The 17,933-nt window shown below is 47.8% G+C and overlaps 2 protein-coding genes across 2 annotated transcripts; both read right to left on the reverse strand.

Moving 5' to 3' along the window:
• Positions 1-4,177: 4,177 nt before the first annotated feature.
• Positions 4,178-8,227, reverse strand: Dpep3 (dipeptidase 3). Its single transcript, XM_076837577.2, has 10 exons — positions 7,953-8,227; positions 7,366-7,492; positions 6,767-6,896; positions 6,538-6,679; positions 6,250-6,319; positions 5,964-6,140; positions 5,555-5,639; positions 5,011-5,086; positions 4,517-4,652; positions 4,178-4,420 (listed from the first exon to the last, which is right to left on the reverse strand). The coding sequence occupies exons 1-10, from the start codon at positions 8,225-8,227 to the stop codon at positions 4,178-4,180; spliced, it is 1,461 nt and encodes a 486-aa protein (XP_076693692.2).
• Positions 8,228-11,918: 3,691 nt separating this feature from the next.
• LOC143383131 (dipeptidase 2-like) lies at positions 11,919-15,960 on the reverse strand. Its single transcript, XM_076837464.2, has 9 exons — positions 15,900-15,960; positions 15,268-15,397; positions 15,042-15,183; positions 14,679-14,748; positions 14,386-14,562; positions 13,941-14,025; positions 13,106-13,181; positions 12,267-12,402; positions 11,919-12,173 (listed from the first exon to the last, which is right to left on the reverse strand). Exons 2-9 carry the CDS (start codon positions 15,311-15,313, stop codon positions 11,919-11,921), a joined length of 987 nt encoding a protein of 328 aa, XP_076693579.2. The 5' UTR covers positions 15,314-15,397; positions 15,900-15,960.
• Between the last annotated feature and the right edge of the window lie 1,973 nt (positions 15,961-17,933).

Raw genomic sequence — 17,933 nt, forward strand, 5'->3', positions numbered from 1 at the left:
CACACCCCATTAACATCATCAGTTTCCCGCTTTTCCGCGGTGCCCCTTCGCTATAGCCTCTCCTATTGGAACCTTCTGGGAATGAGTCCTTGCCTGGAGGCTGCAACTTTCGCCGTAGGAAGGAGCACCACCCCCCCGCCCCAGCCCCATTTGCCACTTTGGGATAGCACACTGGGTTATTAGTCTGGTTCTTTCATTTTATTTTCTTTTTTTACTGTCTTACCTCCTCAGGGTTCCTTCACCAGAGTCGTTTACTTCTTTGCTCCCCCCACACACTTTCTACTCCACTTCCTCAGATAACTTACCCAGTTGGCTTTCCTTTAGCATCTTTATCTTTCTGGACCCTCCTGTCCACTTGCACCCTTCTCCTTCTATCAGAAAAACCCAGAGCCCATCTTCTTGTCTATCTCCATTCTTCTCCCTTCTGTGTCCCTAAGAACATCTGTCAACCTCAGGCTCTGCGCCTTCTGATTGCCACCGCCCCTCACTTTCCAGCTCTGGAGCAGAATCTGAGTCTCATCGCCTTGCAGGGCGACCCTGATCCTACGGCTACTGACCCCTCCTCATGGCCATCGCGAGTGGCGCCTTTCGACTTGACCTTCCGCCCCTTATACCATCCTCCGCTACCTTCTAACTGGACCCTTCCCCTGCTCACTCCTCCCCTGCGCTCTCAGGAGAGGGTGAAAGAGCTCCTTCTGCAGAGAAACCCCTAGCTTGGCTCTTAGCTGACAAAGCCCTGCTCTAACCATCCCGCTTACCTCTACAGAAGCCTCCCACCCACCACCTCGCCCTCCTCCTGCCGCGCAACAGCCCTTCAAAATCTCACCTGCTGACTCAAGGATCTTCTAGACATCACCCACTGTTCCCTCTGGGGGGAACTGCCTCCCTAGGCTCTGCTCCCACCCTCACTGGCCAAACTCCTCCTTACCTACCACCCAGCCCCAGCCCCATTTGCCACTTTGGGACAGCCCCAAGGCTTCTCAAATACTCCCTTCACCCACCTCCTACACGGATTGCATTCCCCTGGGCACGTTCCCATCATGGTACCCATTCCAGAAATGTGTTGGTGAGATCTTCTTATTAATGTTAGTCGTGTCAACTAGACTATGGACTTCACAAGGACAGGACCCCGTCAGTCCCATCACCCTTGTATCTCCAGGACCTGGTCCCAACTTTTGTGGTGATCTACCACTGAGTTACATCCCCAAACCTTTTTTTTTTTTTTTTTTGAGACAAGGTCTCACTAAATAGCCCAGGCTGGCTGGCCTCAAACATATAATCCTCTGCTTCAGCCTCCTGAGTAGCTGAGAGTAGCTGAGATTATATGAGATTATAGATGTAAACCACCACCCTTGGGGTATACACACACACACACACAAATATATATATATATATATATATATATATATATATATATATTTGTTGTTGACCCAATACCCTTATTTATTTATTTAATTTATTTATTTTAATAATTTTATCTTATTTATTTATATGTGGTACTGAGGATCAAAACCAGTGCCTCACACATGCTAGACAAGCATGCTACCACGGTACTACAACCTCAGCCCCTATTTATTTATTTATTTTTTTATGTAGTGCTGAGGATTGAACCCAGGGCCTTGCACGTGCTAGGCTAGGGTTCTATTGCTGAACCACAACCCCAGCCCCCCAACTCATATTTTTAAAGTTGTTGATGGACCTTTATTTTATTCATTTATTTTATATGTGGTATTGAGAATTGAACCCAGTGCCTCACACATCAGAGGCAAGTTCTCTACCACTGAGCCACAATCCCAGCCAGTAATTCATTTTCTGAGTAAAGAATGAATAGGTAGCTGATCCTTGTGGCCCACACCTGTAATCCCAGAGGTTCAGGAGGCTGAGTCAGGAGGACCATAGGTTCTAAGCCAGCCTCAACAACCTAGCAGGACTATGCAAACTAGTAAGAACTGTCTCAAAATAAAAAAATAAAAAGGGGCGGGAATGTGGCTCAGTGGTTAAGTGGGTTCAATCCCTGGCACAAAAATATATATATATGTGAATAGGTGCCCCGTTGGTCCTCCCTAATGTTCTACAATGGTTTCCAATTTTGTCCCACACATCTGCAGCCTCAGAGTGGGGTCAGGTGCTGTGTGGAACAGACAGGACACTATAGCCCAACCAATAACCTTAGAGGGGACTCTGGGGAACTCTGCAACTGGTAAACAACTTCATCCATATCACTGACTAACCAAGCAGCCTGTACCATCAGATTCCTCTCAGGAAAAATAACTTCACAGGCAAATTCTAAAGATATTTAAAGAGCTAGGCACAGTGGTACATGCCTGTAATCTATTAGGGAGACTGAGGCAGCAGGATCAAAATGTTGAGGCTGGCCTGGCCAATTCAGGAGGCTACTCAATTCCTCCGTGACATTCTCTGCTAAAAAAAAAAAAAAAAAAAAAAAAAAAAAAAAATTTTTTTTTTTTTTTTTGGTGGGGAGAAACCGGGGATTGAACTCAGGGTAATTTAACAACTAATCCACAACCACAGCTCTATTTTCTATTTTATTTAGAAGCAGGATCTCACTGAATAGCTTAGCACCTTGCTGTTTCTGAGGCTGGCTTTGAACTTTCGATCCTCCTGTCTCAGCCTCCAAAGCTGCTGGGATTACAGGTGTGCATCACTGTGTCTGGCTCCCCTGTCTCAAAATTTAAAAAAAATAAAATGAAAAGGAGCGGGGATATAGCCAAGTGGTAGAGTTCAAGCTTCAGACTGGGTTCAAGTCTCAGTCCCCAGCCCTTACAAAAAAAAGACATTTGGTGAATACAGACATTAAAAAAAAAATCTATCAGGAAGATTTCTGGAGTACATGATAAAAAATTTTAAATTAGGGCAGGTTCTGTAGTGCATACCTATAATCCTAGAGACATGGGAGGCTAAGATAGGAGGATCACAAGTTCAAGGACGACCTCAGCAACTTAGTGAGGCCCTAAGCAACTTAGTGAGATCTTATCTCAAAATAAAAATTAAGGAAAAAAGGGCTGGAGATGTGCTTAGTGGCAAAGCACCCCTGTGTTCAATCCCCAGTACCAAAAAAAATTTTTAATTAGCATAATAAACATTTAAAAAGGTAAGTGAATATTAGCAATATGAAACAAAACATAAAAAGAGCATGCAGGAATACAAGGTATGAAAAATAGCATTATTTCATGAGGCTGCAATTGTAGGTCAGTGATAGAGGACTTGCCAGCATGTGTAAGGCACTGGGTTCAATCCTTAGCACCACATAAAAATAAATAAATAAAAGTATTGTGTCCATATACAACAAAAAATTTTAAAAAAAGAAAAATAGCATTATTTCAGTGATCAACCTACATACAAATCACCCCCAAGACATGTTGACTTAAAACAACAATCAACAGTATTTAGTACTGGAAATATAGCTCAGTGCTAGAGCCTAGCATGTGTGAAGACCTGGGTACCAACGCCCAGCACCAAAATTCAATAAATAAGTAAAGAAAATCAGAGGACCGTATCTGAAAAAGCTGACATATTTATAAATAATTTTTTCCACTAATATCAAACAAGTTCCTGTTTATAAATACTACCAGCTTATGTCTGTAATCCCAGCAATTTGAAATGCTGAGGCAGGAGGAACACAAGTTTGAGGCCTCAGCAACACAGCGAGACCCTGTCTTAAAATAAAAATAAAAAAGGTCTGGGGATATAGCTCAGTGATAAAGAGGTCCTGGGTTCAATCCCAGTACCAAACTAAACCAAACCAAACCAAATTTATAAAAAGTAAATAATATCAGATCAGCTTCTTAAACAAATTGAAACTTTCAGAGGAAGAGGGGAATTCACACACAATAACACCCACTAAACTCAATTCCTTTGTGACATTCTCTGGGCTCAGGTTTTCAGCACAAGAAGAGTCCAGTGAGCTCCTCTGTCCTTCCTGAGAAACAAGACTGGAGGTGAGTGGGAACCCCTCTCCTTGAGCAGCTGAATGTATAGGCCACAGGTCCCCTCACCAATCAAGAACCTGCCTGACCCTACACCCACCATGAAGAAAGGACACTCACACGTGGCTCCAAGTCTCAAATTTTATTTTCACCACATTCTGGGGACAGAGTAACAAGGACTGGGAACTTGTGGAACTTTGCACAGTGATTTCTGGGGGATACTGGCCAGATCACCAAAGCCAGAGGATGAGGACTGGGAAGACAGCAATAGCCACAAGGCCTGGAATTGGATGTGGAGAAGCTTTTGAGGGCTTCTGCAGGACCTGACTACTTGGCCAGTTGGTCTTCTCTGGGTGTGTAGCCATGTGTTTATTCAGAGGCTGAGGCAGGAGGTAGGAGTGGCAGGACCTGCTCAGCTGCCTGTCTAGAAACTCAGCCTCCACAGGGCTCTGTCCACTGCTTTCCTCTCTGATCTAGAGTGAGAGAGTCAGCAGCCATGTATCCCCACAGCAGCCTCCTGACCTGCTTAAACCATTGAACCGACCATCCTATTGTCCAACTCAGCATACCTGTTCTACTTGTCTGAAGACACGCAGTAGATTTTCTCGAAGTACACCTTGAAGCTCTTCCTCACTCCAACCTCGTCTCAACAACTCTTCTATCAGCACTGGGTATGTGGATACATCCTCCAGCCCTTGAGGAAACCTGTGTAGCCACCTACCAGTCAGCTGTGGGACCTTGGCTTCAATCCTGGTTTAGGACCTGGAGTCCTACCAGCCCTAGTCACAAATGACTAAAACTGAAGGTTAAGTTCTTCCAGCTTGTGAATGCAACTTTGGAAGTGCCTTCAAGACTGGAGTTCTGAAGCCCTAGAGGCCAAGCAGATGGTCAGCCCACAGTGGTCTGCTGGGGGAGTACTTAACAAGTGTGACCACCTGAAATGGGTCCACTGGGTCACAGGAAGGACAGGGCCAACCTAGAAAACAGGTCCTGGATGTGGAATTAAGTCTAAAGGACTCCCTTCTGTACCCCAGCCCAGGCCAAGTCCAGGGGAAGAACTCACCGGCCAGATCCATCATAATTTCCGCCAATCCCAATGAACTCAGACCCAATGACTTTCCTGATGTGGTCAAAGTGATCTAGAAGGTGAAGGTTGATGATGGGCAGTTTAGGCTGGAGTTGGAACCTGGGACCAGCCCTGATCTGAAGAAGCTTTGACTCTGTCCACAGAATTCCAGATCATGGCAGCTGACCTCATAGAGCTCAGGGTCAGTCGTAAGTCCTGGAGTGGCTACAGACCAAACACTAGGCCTGGAGCAGACCTGAGAGCCACCACTTTGAACTTCTTCCTACCTCTGGGTTCCTTGAGAACCCAGTAGGAGCTCTGCCTGTCCTGCTCAGAGATGTGGGAAATGAGAGAGAATTGAGAGTAAAAGTGAGGCTCAAGCAGAGATATCAAACCCAACAGCACTGACTAGGGAGATGAGTTTGCTGCCTCTGGGTTGTTGAAAGGTCTGCCATTGCCCAACATGTGCTAGACTGCTGGATCTTTCCTGAGAGACCCCACAACCACAGTCCAAGCCAGAGTTGCACAGAGTAGAGCTCACCTGCAACGGTAGACACGTTAGCTAACAGGTTGCACTGTAGCACCCCCATGGACAGAGTTACCATCACGATGCCACCATTCTTCTTCTACAGGGATAAACAAAGGCACACTTAGTTCAGCCCGTCTGGCCTGATGGCACACTTCCCATGCTGTGAAGGCCCTGGTAGGTCAGCACTCTGTCCTAGCTTCAGGAGTTGGCAGGTACTTCCCCTTTCTGGCTTTGTGGGTCTCTGGGTACAACTGATTTGGCCTTGGGTTTCAGAGATGAAGGAGGGTTAACCACCTTTGGGTACAAGGGTATGTGAGACCTGGGCCAACAGCTTTTTTTGTTGTTGTTCAGGATCAAGAATCTTTAGATGAAACATTCCTTTTGATGAAGCTCTGGGTGTGAGGGCTGGGTGGGCACTCACCAGAAGCTGCAGTATATCATCAGCAACATTTAGCAAATTGTTGCATACAGTCCTGGCGGCTGAGTGGGAGAAGATCACGGGAGCCCTTGACACCTCCAGGGTCCGCCTCACCAAGGTATCCGAGGCGTAGGACAAGTCTATCATCATGCCTAAGCGGTTCATTTCCTCTACCACTTTCTGCAGGGATAATTGGGTTTGGGGGAGAGAAGGATGGGGTGTCGGATGCAGAGGTGTGTATACAAATCAGTAGGGAAGGTGGGATAGGGTATGGAACAAGAGTCCTCACCTCACCAAAGCTTGTCAACCCACTGATGTTGGTGTAGAAGTGGTATCTGAACTTGGTGGAACTCTCTGCCCTGTAGGACAGCCAGGGCAGAACAATCTAGCTGGTCATACCTTGGCCATCAGAATGGATGCCCTCTGTCTATCCATCCATCCTACCTCCAGAACAAGTGAAGACCCAGGACCTGCTGGGAGTATAGCCTTCCTCTGTGGACCACTTTATCCTCACCTCTGGTCAGGCCCATCCCAGTAATGAAGCAGTTTTCCCTCCCTAATCAAGCAGAGTGCTCACCAAGGTGTACTGCAAATGAAGGTGAGAGTCAGGTAGCGAACTCCCAGCAGATAGAAAGTGCGCAATACAGAGAGGCTGCTGTCCAGTGAGTGGCCACCCTCCACACCAATAAGGCAAGCCAGTGTTTTAGTGTTGTTCAGACCTAGAAAAGGATGGAGAGTCAAGTGCTCAGAGCCCAGGGACAATCACTGGAATAATCCCTGGACTATCCCTCCATCTACCAGCCCACCTTCAGCTGAGGTCACAAGTTCCAGTTCAGAATAGGAGTCACACATGCGGCGAATGACATCAATCTGCTCCAGGGAATGGCGTATGGCATCCTGGTCCTGGGTCTGGCATGGGATGTAGGCTGACCAGAACTAGTACAGTGGGTACAGAATGAGCCCAGGATGGTCTCCATTGCCCTAGGCCTGCCTCAGTCCCCACAGCACCCGCTTGGGTTTGTGACCCCAAGTGAGATACCACATGACCCCATGGTACTTTGATGACTAACAAATAAGCTTTCTGCCAATGACTAAATTGGACTCATGATACATCATGGACTAATTCCCATGTATGCAAATGACCCAGGCCAATTAACCATCCTTTATGATTCCAGCAATCCCCACGCTCACCAGGGATTCTCTGGTCATTTCCAACCTATCTCCAAAGAATCTAGGCACCCATGCAGCTTATCTGTCTTGGCCTCTACACTCTCTAACATTCACCTTATGGCTCACTGCATGCCTATGTACCTAGTCACCCAAAATCTGCCCCCACCCCCAGGTTTCTCTAATCCCAACATTCTCCAGCAGCCATGCTGGTACTGTGTGTGTGTCCCTATGGTACCTGAGCACCCACAAAGCCTTCTCTAAGCCTGTCCAGGCTGGTCTGGCCACGGCTGAAATTGCGCAGATTCACATCTTGCAGCCTGTTCTGGAAAAGCTGTCTCAGGAGCAGAGGTAGGTCATTGTGGCTAGTAGGGTCAAAAGGAGATCAGAATGGGGCTGGGGTTGTGGCTCAGTGGTAGAGTACTCGCCTAGCACGTGGGAAGCCCTGGGTTCCATCCTCAGCACCACATAAAAATAAATGAATAAGGGTAATGTGTCCAACTACAACTAAAAAAATATATTAATTAATTAATTAAAAAAAGGAGATCAGAATGGGGACACAAGCAGGACATAGCAACATGCTTGTGCCTACCCTCCCTCACCACCCCCAAGCTCCATCACACATACAATATGGAGATCCCTGAGGTCTGACTGGAGAGAGTAATGGGGTAATAGGGTAGAGGACACCCACCCCAATGGAGAAAGGCTGAGAGACCCTCCAGGGGTGGTGTGAGAGGGACTGCTCCCTAGCCCTGCATGCTCAGAACCTACCCTGCCTAGGGGTGTGCTCAGCCCCTAGTCTTTCCCAGGAAGTCACCTACATACCCATCCACAAGCCGGAAGTCACTCATCAGGGTCCTAGCGCGCTCTCGTAGGCCCGGGACACTGGGGGTGCCCGGTGTGGGTGGGGAGACAGGGGTGCCTGGAGGGGTTGGGGCACTGGGAGTGCCCGAGGCGGTTGAGGCGTTGGGGTTGCCCAGCGTGGTCTGGGAGCGGGTTAATGGCTGCGGAGGCAGCAGAAGCAGAAAGAGCAGGAACGGCAGACATAGCAGAGTCCGCGGGTGGGGCGCCCAGGGACCTTCCAGGCCAAGGGGGAACATGATCCACGGAATGGTGTGTGTGTGGGGGGGAGGGGGTAGGCGTGATGAACGAGATGCCTGGGAGGGGCGAGTGAAGGGCAGGGGGCAAAGACTGAGTACCGACCGTAGATTCAGGTGGATGCAGCCTCGTTTGAGGTCGCTACTCTGGCACCCGCGTGCTGGGATCCTTTGTGCTGTGAAGCGGAGTCGCCAGGGGGCACCGCAGCGCTCTCTCCCCAACTAGGAGGGCGCCCCCCTGGGCCTGGAGGGCTTCCTCTAGCGATACGGGAACTGGGTAAGGACCCAGGAATCGGCCTAATTTCAACTCAAGCCAGAGCCACGTCGGGGTTCAGCTGCCAGGTTGTGCCTTGTCCTTGAGGGTCAAACATTCTATGAAATTCTATGCTGCTGCTCAGAAAAATGAACTGGATCTGTATGGTGTTTGTTTTGCAGTACTAGGGACTGAACCCAGGGCCTCACAATGCTGGTCTTCATCACTGAGTTACATACATCCCTAGTCCTGGATCTGTATGTTTTCACGTATTCTCTACAGACCGTAAAAATAAAAATGAAGCTGGGTGCCGTGGCAGGCGCCTGTAATCCCAGAGGCTCGGGAGGCTGAGGTAGAGGAGGATAAGGAGTTCAAAGCCAGCCTCAGCAACATGTTGAGACCCTGTCTCTAAATAAAATATATAGAAAGGGACTGGGGATGTGGTTCAGTGATTAAGCAGCCCTGGGCTCAATTCCGGTAATAAATAAATAAATAAACAAACAAACGATTTTTATGGGAGACCATGTTATTGTAGCCTTTAGAGTTGAATTTTGTTTCTGTACAAAACATTCTTCTGTGTAAACTCAGGGGTGGGCAGTGAGCTACATCCCCAGCCCTTTTTAATTTTGTTTTCAATAGGATCTTGCTAAATTACCATGCACTGGCCTGGAACTTGAAGTCCTCCTGCTTTAGCCTCCTAGTAGCTGGAATTATGGACACGCATTATGTACCAGTGTATTTTCCTTTTTTTTTTTCTTGGCATTGTGGATTTTATTTAGAGACAGGGTCTCACTGAGTTGCTTAGCGCCTTGTCATTGCTGAGGCTGGCTTTGAACTTGTGATTCTCTTGACTCAGCCTCTGGAGTGCTGGGATTACAGGTGTGTGCCACTACGCCTGGCTTCCTTCATTTTTTGAAGAATATTTTTACATAGAATTGAACATTAATAATTTTTTTCATTCTCTGTGTTAAAGATAGTTTACTTTGTGTGGGCTTCCATTATTTCTGTTGTAAATTCAGCTATCAAGGTTTTATTTGTTTTTTTGCAGTATTGGGAATTGAACCCATGCATGCTAGGCAAGTGCTCCATCACTGAGCTATATTCCCAGTCACTTTTATTTTTGCTTCTCAAGTTAATGTGATTTTTTTAAAATATTTTTTTTTTTGTGGTACTGGGGATTGAACCCAGGAGCCCCCTATCACTGAGATATATCCTCAGCCCTTTTTTATTTTTTATTTTGAGACAGTGTCTCACTAAATTCCTGAGACTGATCTCAAACTTGGATCCTCTTGCCTCAGCCTCCAGCATCTCCAGCATCACTGGGATTACAGGTGTGCCCTGCCATGCCCAACAAAACAACTACTTTTTTTGGGGGGGTACTGGGGATTGAACCCAGGGGTGCTTAACCACTGAGGCATATCCTCAACCTTTTTACATTTTATTTAGAGACAGGGTCTAACTGAGTTGCTTAGTGTCTCGCTGTTGCTGAGGCTGGCTTGGAACTCACAATCCTCCTGTCAGCCTCCCAAACTGCTGGGATTACAGGCGTCTGCGACCGCTCCCAACCCTAGTAGAATACATTTTGACACATCATACATAAATGGAGTATAATTTCTCATTCTTCTGGTTGTATATGATGTAGAATTACACCAATAATCATACATGCACATAGGATAATAATGTCTGAGTCATTCAGCTATTCTTCTTACTCCCATAATCGCTCCCTTCCCTTCACTCCCCTCTGTCTAATCTAAAATACCTCTATTCTTCCCTATCCCCTCCTTATTGTGAATTAGCATCCGCATATCAGAGAAAACATCCAGCCTTTGGTTCTTTGGGATCGACTTATTTTTCTTAGCATGATATTCTCCAGCACCATCCATTTACCAGCAAATGCAATAATTTCATTTTTCTTTAAGGCTAAGTAATATTCCACTGTGTACATACGCCACATTTTCTATATCCATTCATCTGTTGAAGGGCACCTAGGTTGGTTCCATAGTTTACTAATTGTGAATTGGGCTGCTCTAAACATTGATGTGGCTGCATAACTGTGGTATGCTGATTTTAAGTCCTTTGGGTATAGACTGAGGAATGGAATAACTGAGTCAAATGGTGGTTCCATTCCAAGTTTTCTGAGGAATCTCCATATTGCTTTCCTTAGTGGTTACACTAGTTTGCAGTGTATGAGTATACCCTTTCCCCTACTTCCTTGCCACCATTTATTGTTGCTTGTATTCTTTTTTTTAAATACTTTTTTTAGTTGTTGATGAACCTTTACTTTTATTTACTTATATGTGGTGTTGAAAATCAAACCCAGTCCCTCACACATACTAGGCAAGAACTCTACCACTGAGCTAGAACCCAGCCCTATAGTTTGTATTCTTTTTTTTTTTTTAGTTGTAGTTGGACATAATACCTTTATTTTATTTATTTATTTTTATGTGGTGCTGAGGATTGAACCTAGGGCCTTGCACATGTGGGGCGAGTGCTCTACCGCTGAGCCACAACCCCAGCCCCTAGTTTGTATTCTTAACAATTATCATTCTGACTGGAGTGAGATGAAATCTCAGTGTAGTTTTGATTTGCATTTTCTAATTGCTAGACATGTTGAACATTTTTTCATATATTTGATCAATTGTATGTCTAATTCTATGAAGTGTCTACTAAGGTCCTCACAGTTTGATTCTGAAATGCAGTTTGAATGAATACTGCTACTATAAATATAAATTCATATGCCTTTTGGGGGAATGTATCCATGCTTTCCTGCTGAATATATATCTGGAGCAAAATTGCTCAGTCATGAGGTCTACATAGGCTACTAGCAATGGTAACTATTTTTATTACTCTCTATTATCGTCATATATTATTTTCTATTAGTTGTTAGTATTAGCTCTTATTATTACAGTTGCTATTAGTTATCATTAAGGGCCTGGGGGTAAGATTCATCAGGGGGTAGATGCTAGTGCCTTTTGGAAAGGAAATCTGTGAGAACTGGGAACTCTGTACAAAGAGGAACAAATATTATTCATGATCTAGGTAGGTTCCCTTCTTGAGAATCTGAAGCAGAATTTCCTAAGAGATCCTCTAGGGGTGGTCAGTGGATTCATATGTCGATAGAGATGAGCTACTCAGAGGAAACCTGGAATAGGGTCCACCCTCCTGAGCAAGATCTGCACACTATCTAGTACTGAGCTCAACCCCCTCAGTCACCTGAGGCTACTACCAACAGGCATTCCTTGAGCAACTGGTGACTGAAATGCAGGGTCCCCTAATGATCATCAGCCCAGGGAGCCTATGCCACTAGACTCTACTACAGAGGACACTCACATGCGATTCCATGTCCAAAACATTTATTTCCAGGAAATGTTTATGCCAAAGTGGGGGTGCTCTGGGGTATCCAAGCTGCCAGAGTAAAATCTGGCAGGACTAACTGGGTCACTAGAGCCATAGAATGAGGACTGGGAAGGCGGCAACAACTGTGAGACCTGGGACCTTGTAGGAGGAAGATTTTGAGAGTGACCACTTGCGTGATAATCTGGATGTTTGACGTGTGGGGATCTTGGTTAGTTTCTGGTCTGGAGCCAAATACTGTTTCTGACGCAGTCTTGAGAGGATGGATCGGCATGGGCTGCCCACCTGCTCATCTGGGATACTGTCCTCCAGGGGGCTTTGCCACTTGCTTTCCTCCTGTACCTAGATATGGAAGTTGGTGGTTAGCAACTCCCCCAGACCCCCCCCCAATACATTTTCAGAACCCTGGACCACTCCTTACCCAGCTCAGCATACCTGTTCTACTTCTCCAAAGACCCGTAGCAGATTTCCTCGAAGAACACCTTGAAGCTCTTCGTCCCTCCAGCCCCGATTCAGCAACTCCTCTATCAGCAGTGGGTATGTGGACACATCCTCCAGCCCCTGAGGGAATCTGTGTGGCCACCAGCAGAAAGGCCTCAGAATCCTAGCCCTATGTGTCCTAGGTTACTGCACCCCAGCTCTGATTAGATTTGGGCAGTAAGGAGTTGGCAACAGAGATTTGCCCCACTCTTCATCCCTTAGAGGAATATTTGAATATTTGCCAAATCCCACTGAACTGTATGATTAAGATTTGTATGATTGGGTCTGGGGTTGTAGCTCAATGGTAAAGCGCTTGCCTAGCATGTGTGAGGCACTGGGTTCTAGCCTCAGCACCACATAAAAATAAATAAATAAAATAAACGTATTATGTCCATCTACAACTAAAAAATAAATAAATAAAAATAAAAAAAAAAAGATCTGCATGTGTCCCTTCCATTTAAAAAGAAGAAAAACTTCCCAGAACCAGAACTGGGCAGAGAAGATGGCCAGCCCATGCGAGACCTTGCTGATAGTCCACTCAGAGGGAGTGGATTTGTAGAGGTGGGGGTGGGTGCATGTGCTGAGTAGATGAGCTGTCTGGGAGTTTAGCCAAATATGACACTTTAGAATAGGGTCATTGAGCTGAAAACAGTCAGTGGGGTTCAGGAAGCAGACCCTGGGAATGAAGAGTGGGTAGATGTGAGGTGGGCAAGGCCTAAAGGCCATATGGAACATGATGTGGTAGGCATAGTGACTGTAAAGGTCCCACAGAAAAGCCACTGGAAAGTACTCACTGGCTGGCACCATCATAGTCTCCACCAATCCCAATGAACTTGGATCCAATGACTGTCTTGATGTGGTCAAAGTGATCTGGGGAGATAGAGAGTCTGCAGTGTGAAGCTTCCAGGGCAGGGGTGCCCACAGAGCTAGACTCTGCTAATCCTCTTCTTGTAGTCTTTAACTTGTAGCATATAGGTTCCTGAAGGCCCTGAGATTTTATCAACTGATCCCAGCTGGCTCTAGATTGGACTTCAGGTTCTGAGTGAAGCCATATAGGCCATTTCTCATCTAGATTTACCCTGCCTCTAGTCTCCTTGAGAACCTATTAGGTGCACCTTTCCAGGGGTATGGAGTATAAGAAAGGGACAAAGAGAACACTTGACAAAGATCCCGAAGACCTAAGCAGAGGCAGGAACAGGGTGTTTTGGTATCCCTCAGATGTGAAGATGGTGGGCACCTAGGTCTATGTCTGACCACCTCCCTTATATCCTTCAGCATATCAGCATGGACTCTGGCTGTGGTTCTGCAAAGCCCCAAGGTAGACATTGGGGGATTTTAGCCAAACCACTGGGGCCATGCCAAGGTACCCTCTGAGCCTCAGGTCCAAATCAGAGCTGTTTAGAGAACCTGGGGAGTACAAGGTGTGATGTCACATGCCCGTAATCCCAGCAACTCTGCAGGCTGAAGCAGAGGCATGCAAGTTTAAGGTCAGCCTTAGCAATTTAGTGAGATTCTGTCTCAAAAACAAAAAAAGGACTGGGGATGTAACTCAATGGTAAAGTACACTGGGGTTCTATCCACAGCACCCACAAAAAAGAGAGAGCCTAGAAGTGTTGAGGGTAAACTCACCTGCTACAGTGGACACGTTGGCTAACAGGTTGCACTGTAGCACGCCTATAGAAAAGGTCACCATCACAATGCCACCATTCTTCTTCTGCAAGGATAGTCAAATGGACACTCAGCTTGATCCCTGGCACAACAGCATGCCTGCCCACCCTCTAGCCCCTATGAGGAAGATGTCCAGCTCTGGCTTCAGAAACCAGAGGAGACTTCACCTCTCTGGTTTTTGTGAATAGGAGAATCTTAGCTATGGTTTGGGTGGGCATGTCTTGGCTCTGAGGTTAAGGGGTCGAGAAATATTTATGACCTAAAAGTCTCCCACCCCTGTTCAAGAGTTCAAGGGCTATGGACTATGGGTCTGTGGATCAGCCCAGGGTCTGAGGAATCTGAGGGATCAAGGGCTCCTGGTTCAAACCTCTTGTTTGAACTACCCAGGGCCTGGGTAGTTTCTCACCAGAAGCTGCAGAATATCATCAGGAACATTCCGATCACTCTTGCACACACTCCTGGCTGCAGAGTGGGAGAATATAACAGGTGCCCGTGACAATTCCAGAACCTTCCGGGCCACAGCGTCAGAGACATGAGACAAGTCTACCATCATGCCCAAGCGATTCATTTCTGCTATCACCTTCTGCAGGTACAGGAAGGGAGGCAAGTGTCAAGGGTGCATGCATGCCTGCATTTGTCTGTAGGGAAAGATGGGGCATGTACATTTGTGTGGGGTGGAGTATGAACTGGGATCCTTACCTCACCAAAGCTGGTTAGACCGCTGACATTGCTGTAGAAGAAGTGGATATCCTTAGACGAGCTCTCTGCCCTGCAGGATTACCAAGAGATAGTCTGACTGGTGGCCATGTTTCGGTCACAAGAACCTAGAGCCTCTACTAAACTCTCTACCTTGCAACTCCCTGAAGAAAAACCAAGGACCCAGGATGGGTTGTATCAGGCAGAGGGAGAGCCCTGCTACGGTCTAATCTTGCTCTGTGAACCCAACGATACCAGCTTCCCTCCCCATTCCAGGGTAAGTGCCAGCTCCTAGGGGTAAAGTTTGCTCTGGGCCCTTGGTGTGACCTGGGGCAGACAGACCTCCACCGTCTGTACTGTGCTTACCAGGGTGTGTTGCAGGTGTGGGTGAGCGTCAGGTAGCGTACTCCCAGCACATAGAAAGTACGCAAGATGGAGAGGCTGTTGTCCAGTGAGTGGCCACCTTCCACACCAATGAGGCAGGCCAATTTCTTGGTGCTGTTCAGAGCTGGGGGGAGAGAGATCAGGTGATTACTTTTAGGAGTTAAAGTAGCTCAATCAAATCCCTAACATCACCTATTACTTCACCTACCTTTCACAGAGGTCACAAGCTCCAACTCAGAATAGGAAGCACACATGCGATGAATGAGGTCAATCTGCTCCAGTGTGAGACGCACAGCATCCTGGTCTTGGGTCTGGCATGGAACGTAGGCTGACCAGAACTGGGGGTAGGGTCAGGGGTTGGTTTGGGCAAGGGCTACTTTGGAGCTCCTTGGGCCTCCATGGCTAACACAACACTTAGTGGGCCCAGAGGCCACACAGAATGCACTGTTCCTTCTGTGGTACCTTCATACCAATCAAACTGGCTCACCGTAGCCCCTGTAGACCCTGATTCCACATCATAACACTTTTTTTTTCCTGGTATTGAAGATTAAACCCAGGGGATCTTTAGCATTGAGCTACATTCTCAGTCCTTTTTACTTTTTATTTTGAGACAAGGTCTAAGTTGCTTATGCTGACCTTGAACTTGTGATCCTCTTGCCTCAGCCTCCTCAGTAGCTGGGATGACAGATATACAACCCTCCACCCAACATGCTTCATGGCACTTCTTGAGTTGCTATAGTAACTGAGTACCCACATGACAAACTTGGGATCTCTGGAGCTGCCTCTCCTCCCCAAAGTCCCAAAAGCCATGCTGTGGTACCCTGAGTGTCCCTGTGATACCTGAGCACCCACGAGGCCATCTCTAAGCCTGTCCAGGCTGGTCTGGCCATCACTGAAATTGTGCAGGTTGACATCCTTTAGTCCATTCTTGTGAAACTGCCTCAGGATCAGGGGCAGATCATTGTGGCTGGAGGGACATCAAGACAAGGTCAGGTCAGGGACAGATGGGTGGGCCCTTTAGGCTTCCTGGCAAGGCAGGGGATCTGGAGGAGGGGGTGTCCTTTACCCTACCAGACTATATTGAGGTCCCTTGAGGCCTGGGCTGGGGGTTTCCCACCAGAGGGGGAATGGTAGAGAAGAGCAGGGCACCCAGAAAAGTTGGAGAGTGGACATCCACATTAGGTGTGAGGGGGCCTTCTTGCTAACCTTGCATGCTTGGAACCTTTCCTGGCCTAGGGGTGCGCTCGCCCCCATGTGGCACTTACCCGTCCACCAGCGGGAAATCCCGCATTAGGGCCAGCGCGCGCTCTCGCAGGCCTGGGGTGCTGGAGGTGACTGGCGTGGTCCCAGAGTTGGGAGCGTCTAGAATGGTCGGGGTGTCGGTGGTACCGGGAGTGATCTCAGTGCCGGTTACAGGGTTTGGGGGCAGCAGCAGCAGCAGCAGGGGCAGAAAAAACGAACGCAGCAGAGGCCACGGGCAGAGCACGTGGGGACCCTCGAGGCCCTCAGGCTGCATGTTGCGCAAAGCAGAGGTGACGATCTCAAGAGCCAGAGAGAGGGAAAAGGCGACGATTGGGTCTCGAATCTTGATTCAGGCCAACCAGCGTCGTGACCCCGCGAGGAGTGGAATTTAGTCAAGAGACCCTGAGATGGCGACACGGAGTATCACCAAGTGGCAGCACAACCGCCAGGGGCCTCCACTGCCTTCCCGCCCTGCCGCCTCCCTCCCCTCACCCCCACCCCCGGCAAAGGGCGCCCCCGCGGGCTAGGAGGACCTGTTCGCCTACTTGCCTCCCATCGCGGTCTTCCTAGGTCCCTCACTGCTACCAACACTGCACTCCTCCCAAGGGTTGACCCAGAAGGCTTGACAGCACCCCTACTGCCTCTAGGGCTTACTCTCTAAGCAGAGTCTGGGGTAGTTCTCCCAGAGAGCGTCCCCATAGAGATCTTGAGTCCACAGCGCACCAGCTACCGCCTGCACCCTTCCCAGGACACCTGGAATGCTGGATGTCTCTCTGTGACCACGGTACTTTGGGCTCTGGATTTCCAATGCTGGGTCAGGTAGGTGGTGTGTAGGGAAGGAGATAGGTAGTCTCTGGATCTCTCTTCCCTACCAATCATAACCCCATGTCCATCCCCTGGGGACTGTAGCCAGCAACTGAGAACTATCATAACATCCCTCCTTATTATCCTCATGCAGCTTCAGGAAAGGGCTTCCTCCTAAGGAGATTTTTGTACCTGCCCAGGACTCATAGGGAGGTACATTTGGGATGAGGACTAAGCAAGCATCTAGGGTGGGTCAGGGACTCAGCTATTTGGATGGAAGGAAATGAAATAATTTCCAAGGCAGCAGAGCTCCCACTCCAGCACCTTCCTTCAAGAGCTGCTGGCTGACCTGCTGGCCAGGATCCCTCCTACCTGAATGTGGAAGTCAGGTTGAAAGCATGAGTCCTAAGGGAAAGCCTGGCACATGGGATCTGTGTCTACGCCAGTTTTATCTTGAGGTTTTAATGGTTCTGCTTAGTTCTCTTCGTTTCCTGGAGAGCCCCACCCTATTTCTACCCTGGTTCCTCACCCAGGCTGCTTCCTTCAGGAAGCTTCCAGCTATATACATGTGCACAGACACACACATGTCAAAGGGGTGTGCATTCTTGTTGAAATCCCATCACTTGAGAGCTTGGTCCAAACTCCATCCCCAAAGACCTTCTCCTGTTCCTTGCCCTCAGACTCTCAAGATTCTGCTCTAAATACTGACACTCTCTGGAGTTGCTCCATTTTTTGAAACATTCTCAGGTGATCAGTGCATAAGGACTGATGCAAGAAGGCCCTCTAAAAAGGAAACGAGCAAACTTCTCCTAAGGGGTGGAGGTCCCA

The sequence above is a fragment of the Callospermophilus lateralis genome, chromosome 18, assembly GCF_048772815.1.
Source record: "Callospermophilus lateralis isolate mCalLat2 chromosome 18, mCalLat2.hap1, whole genome shotgun sequence".
In the NCBI taxonomy this organism is placed as follows: domain Eukaryota; kingdom Metazoa; phylum Chordata; class Mammalia; order Rodentia; family Sciuridae; genus Callospermophilus; species Callospermophilus lateralis.

What these genes read in the sequence shown, in the direction of transcription:
- Dpep3 (XM_076837577.2), bottom strand. Translation starts at nt 8,227, where the DNA reads ATGTTCCCCCTTGGCCTGGAAGGTCCCTGGGCGCCCCACCCGCGGACT. An exon ending in ACTTGTGACCTCAGCTGAAG is followed by an intron (nt 6,680 to 6,766) that starts GTGGGCTGGTAG and finishes ATCCTTTTCTAG; the next exon opens with GTCTGAACAACACTAAAACA. An exon ending in AATTATGATGGATCTGGCCG is followed by an intron (nt 4,653 to 5,010) that starts GTGAGTTCTTCC and finishes GTGGCTACACAG; the next exon opens with GTTTCCTCAAGGGCTGGAGG.
- LOC143383131 (XM_076837464.2), bottom strand. Translation starts at nt 15,313, where the DNA reads ATGTGTGCTTCCTATTCTGAGTTGGAGCTTGTGACCTCTGTGAAAG. An exon ending in CACACCTGCAACACACCCTG is followed by an intron (nt 14,749 to 15,041) that starts GTAAGCACAGTA and finishes GTAATCCTGCAG; the next exon opens with GGCAGAGAGCTCGTCTAAGG. An exon ending in GACTATGATGGTGCCAGCCA is followed by an intron (nt 12,403 to 13,105) that starts GTGAGTACTTTC and finishes GTGGCCACACAG; the next exon opens with ATTCCCTCAGGGGCTGGAGG.